This window comes from Nestor notabilis, unplaced genomic scaffold (genome assembly GCF_000696875.1).
Source record: "Nestor notabilis isolate BGI_N333 unplaced genomic scaffold, ASM69687v1 scaffold35018, whole genome shotgun sequence".
Taxonomy (NCBI): Eukaryota; Metazoa; Chordata; class Aves; order Psittaciformes; family Psittacidae; genus Nestor; species Nestor notabilis.
Window position 1 is genome coordinate 1 of NW_009941188.1, and position 4,940 is coordinate 4,940.

At 49.8% G+C, this 4,940-nt stretch overlaps 1 protein-coding gene across 1 annotated transcript; it reads left to right on the forward strand.

Moving 5' to 3' along the window:
* Positions 1–1,099: 1,099 nt before the first annotated feature.
* RHBDD2 (rhomboid domain containing 2) lies at positions 1,100–4,229 on the forward strand (the record flags this gene model as incomplete). Its single annotated transcript, XM_010020743.1, has 3 exons — positions 1,100–1,494; positions 1,865–2,015; positions 4,096–4,229. Coding segments are annotated over 3 exons (680 nt in total), but the record flags the coding sequence as incomplete, so codon positions are not given.
* Between the last annotated feature and the right edge of the window lie 711 nt (positions 4,230–4,940).

The window sequence follows — 4,940 nt, forward strand, 5'->3', positions numbered from 1 at the left end:
CCCCCACTGTGGTCCTTCCGCCTCCCCGGCCCCTTGCTCCGCCCCACCGCGGGTCCCCCGTTCCAGGCCTTGCCTAGATCCCCACACCGAGCCTTTGCTTCGCTCCTCTCCGGGCCTCCCTGACCAGAACCCGTGAGGGGATCCTGCCCTGCACCCCGCGGTCCGCCCTCCTCACCCCCATTTCTGAGCACTAACCGAAGCCCCGCGCCCAGCCTGCTGCTCCCTCCATGGCTTCCCCCTGACCCGCACCGTGCCCCTTGCTTCCCTGCGCCAGGCCCTTCCCCTCACCTGTGCCCAGCCTGCAGCGCATCCATCGCAGCTCCCCTGTATCCAACCGCTTCCCCTCGGCCCTGTCTCTGTGGCACTGTGCAGAGTGTGGGTACACTGCTAGGAGCTGGAGGGATTTGCTTTCCTTAGTCCCTGTGCTACTCCCAGAAGGAATTTTATCACTTTTAATTCCCACGTTCTTGCTTGCCCCCAGGGAATGGTTTCTTTTAGCAGTCCAATGCTCTGAGCTGATGGGTGAATTCTGCCATCTCCTCCTATATCTCCAAGGGGTGCAGACAGGTTGCACCGGGTTGTACTCACAACTGCTGTTTTTCTTGCTATGGGACTGAGGGAGAACTCTCTGCCTCCATCCTCCCTGGGTGCCCAGGAGAAGAGGTAACCAAAGGGCCTGGGGACACTTCCAAGGTCTGGTAACCTCCAGGCATTTTTTGGTGTGAAAAGTCAGCCTTCTAGCAGTTTAAGAAGTGTTTATCCTTTGAGCAAAATCCTAGTTACAATAACAGTCATTTTTATGTCTCCTGCCTTCTCTTTTAATGAGACTGAAATTTACTACAGAAACTGTTGCTTTTTTCCAGGCAGCAGCAAGAGTCAGTCCATATGTCTGCAATACCCAAGATAGCACTTGTTTTAACTCTGATGATTTATGCCTGGTTTTAAAGCCATCAAGTTCTCTTCTACACCAGGATAGAAATGAAAGCCATTAATCCTGTAGGCTCACTCTCCCTCTTGCTCAAGCATGTCATTGTAGTGATTGTAAACAAATACATTGCTGCCTCTGCCTTTCTAAAGTGCTGGTGTGCTCAGTTCACAGGTTGATTACCTACATCTTCGTCTACGAAGACCTGATATCCCTGATCTGTGGTGCCATTATCATCTGGTACTTTGCTGGCAGCTTTGAGAAGAACGTGGGCACTGTGAAGCACTGCTTCCTCACCCTCGCCTTTGCTGTCCTCTCTGCCCTCCTCTACCTCTTACTTGAGCCCGTTGTCTCGAGGGTGTCAGAAGTGGAAGATGCCAAAGGATTCATGCCAGTAGCTTTTGCTACTCTGGGTGTCTCCACCACCCGCTCACGGATGAAGAGGACTCTTTTTTTTGGGGTTAGAGTCCCAGTGGTGCTGGTGCCCTGGTTTATGCTCTGCATTGCATGGTTTATCCCTCACTCTTCTCTCTTGAGTAACCTCTGTGGGCTTTTAGCTGGGGAAGTCTGTATCCTTTTCAAGTGTGAAGCCCTGAACCAGAGTGGGATTGCTGGCTGTCGAAGGGGAGGACATACTGCAGTTCTTACTGCCAAGATGCACTGGCTTTATGGTGTTTCCTGGGCTGTTGCTCTGCATTCGACTGTCACTGGCTTTGCTGGTCCTCATCCCACCCAGTTCTGCATTTGGTTTTTACCTCATGGTTCCATTTCCCTGTGGCTTTAGTGCGTGCAGAGAATGCAGAGCAGAGAAGGCTCTGGGTAGAACTGGGAGGATTCTCTAAGGGAAGGTGGTCTGTGGCCAGAGGGGGATTGCATGTGACTGTGTAAGGAATGAGTGGGCTTTGTCTGTGGTCCTCCTTGACGTGCTGCTCACTTCAGATGGTCTTGGCTACTGTTTCTGCTTGGATTTTCCAGAGTCGCTGGGCTCTAAGCTGGACCGGGTGTTCCCTTTCAGCCTGCTAAAGAGGATCCCAGGGCTGAAATACATCCCAGGGTCCTCAGCAGAGAGAAGAGCCTTGGAAAGCAGCAAGTAAGTACAGGAGTTCGTGTGAAAGATCTTATGATAGAGGGGAAATTTGAAGCCTAAGTAGAGGCATTAAGTTGCCTTTAAGAGCTGTACTGTGCTTGTTGTGTTCATATCCTAGGCGTTAGGAGGAACATACTGATGTTACACTGATGACATTACTGTGACAAATACATCATCACTCATTAACTCAACCAGGTCTTTCAGTGAAAGCTAAATTGATGTGAACAACCTCTCATTTGCTGCGAGGGCAGAGTGTACACATGCAAAGGTATTGCAGCTGGGCTGACATGAAAGTTAGCTTGTGCAGTTCTGCCCCAACACTAGTATTTACAGGGGTTGTTCTGCGCTGTATGGCTCCCTCGGGCATGATCTTTATCTTTCTTTGCCCCACCTCTCCTCCCAGGAATGTTGTGGGGTGAGTTGTGTCCAAATCTACACAAGAGCAGAGCATTATAAATTAAAGATGTCATGAAGTTCAGTGTAAACTTCTCAATGCGTGATTTCGGTGTCAAGGCAAGATTGCTTTACCGAAAAGAAACCTTGGGGCCTGTGGCTGATGTTCAGGAATGGTTTTGAGTTTGGGTATGTCACAAGCCACTTGTAGTCTAAAAGAGGTTGGAAATGTAGGTCATTTTTTTCCCCTATTCTGTGATTTCAGTTTGCTGTTAAAGGTTAAATTCTACGTATTGTTGAAGCCATCAGCTCACTGTAAACCTTTGTGATGGAAACATTCCCAAGTGTTTGCATCTGCCCTTACCTGTAGGGGAACCATAAAGCAAACCCTTGCCTGCAGCAGGAGGGCCCCCTAGATCCACTGGGGCACTCAGACATGTGAGTGCTTGCAGGGGAGGCCAGGCAGATCCAGCAGCATTTGTGGCGTTACTCTCTCCCTTCTGTGCAAGGGCTGCTTTTGGGAGGAGGGACTGTGTCCCTGCTGTGCCTGTGCCTGCATCAGTCTCGAGCTCCAGGTGGTGGCTGTGCACACAGCACCTCAGCCCTGTGTCTAAACCTGCTTTCTTCAGGTGAGATGACATAAATAGACTGTTCTGCCTCAAAGGTATTTACATAAACATTTACATTCAAGCAGGGTGTGGGAAGGTGTTTCTAGGATCTTTCCATTTCTGCAGCTGAATTTGCATGTCTCTCTGTCATAGATGCAAGTTCTATATGTGCATCTGGGGCTTAATTTTTATTAGTTTGATTCTTATTCCCAAGCAAAAGCTCTTGATGGCTTTTTCTCTTTAAATTTTCATAAAACTTCAGGCATCAACTTGCCACCAGACAGGAGACACTTCCAGGAGGTCCAGGCTTTGGCATCACATTTGTGTCCACACATAAAAGTAACCCCAAACCAAACCCACACCTCATAGAGAATAAAACCCAAGCCCCAAACCCCCATCATGAGCCACTCTTTTATCCTTGCTGGGAATCTGGCAGTCATGTTCTTCATGAATATTGTCTTGATTCTGTGCTCAGCGTTGAGCGTGGGCTGAGCAGTACTCCTGAAGTCCCAGAGGCTTTGGCTTCCAGGCAGCTTGCCTCTCTCTTGATACTTCCATCGGCATGAGTCATGCCTGCTGCTGGCAAAGGCTGTTTCTAGGCCTTGCTTCTGAATGATTAATTTTACTTGTAACTCTCTCTTCCTTCCCTTTTCACTCTATACCCTGGGCTCTTACTCACACCAAAGGCCTTTATGGCTTCTTGATAAATAACACTTGGCAGCTGTGGCTTCTCCTGATTAATAACTGAGCAGATGTGTTGTTCAGTGGAAGGCAGAGAGGATGTGCATGGTAATCTTCGAGCACATTGCAGGTTGGCTTGAGTATTCCTTGCACAAAGAGACCAAGAACCACGCTCCTTCAGTGGGTGTGGAATTGGTGTGGGTTGGAAGTGGGAGGCCAGTAAACCTGTTTTTACGTGAGTGCTGCTTATAATTAGAGCTTCTCCTGTAATGAATCCCTCTGATGGATTGCAGTGACCTTTCTAAGCACTGGTCAGGAGGAAATCTACCCTCGGGGCAATTCCATTGCGAGGCAATGCCAGTTCTGAACACACTGTAACCTTCTGTTTTCTTCCTGCCCAGGATTAACCCTTCACCAGGCACTTACCCCACCCAAACCTACTACTGCTCTTCGCCTCCGGCTCTTCCTGCTTTCCAGATGCAGCATCCCAGTGTTCAGAGCCAGGGATTTCAACACAGCTGTGCTCCAGGATATGGTGAGGGACCTCAGCACAGCCACGCTGCAGGACACAACGTCGTGTCTTCCTCCTACCAAGCCAGAGGTGCCTTTGGAGGGTGTTACGTGCAGGCCCAGGCTGGAGCCTCACCTGGACAGTGCTGCCAGTCCTCCCCTTCACAACACACATGCCTGACTGACCCACAGACACCTGCAGGCCTGGTGCCCCCGGCTGGTGTTCAGCAAGCACTGGGGTATCCAGCAGCCACAGGGGCTCCTGTTCTCCCTGAACTTTCAAGAGTCCAGGTGTACTGATCCTGCAGAAAGCAGCAGGACTCCCATACCATGCAGGACCATCGTGCAGCAGCGCGTTGCTGGTATCTTTGCCGTCTCTGGGGTGACTGTGGAATGGGCTGGTAGGTCCAGTGTAGACCATTCCCCTGCTCCCTGGCACAAGAGGCTTTATTGTATTTCCTTAATCATTATGATTTTTTAAACTTTTTTAACTTTTTTATATTGCTGAGGGCTGGGACTCTCACCTCTGTGCTCCTCATCCTTTTGGAGTCTCTTTTTCATTGCTGTATTTAGCAGCTGCCTTTTTCCATACTTCCACTAGAGCTGTAGTGTATCAGCTCCCTGACTCAAGCTGGGAACCTAATTGTCAAAACACTGGACTAATCCGGGCTTTAACTAGACTGCAGTGATAAGGGTGTGCCCCATCTCACGTTCGTGCTCAATGCGACGGGCTCGA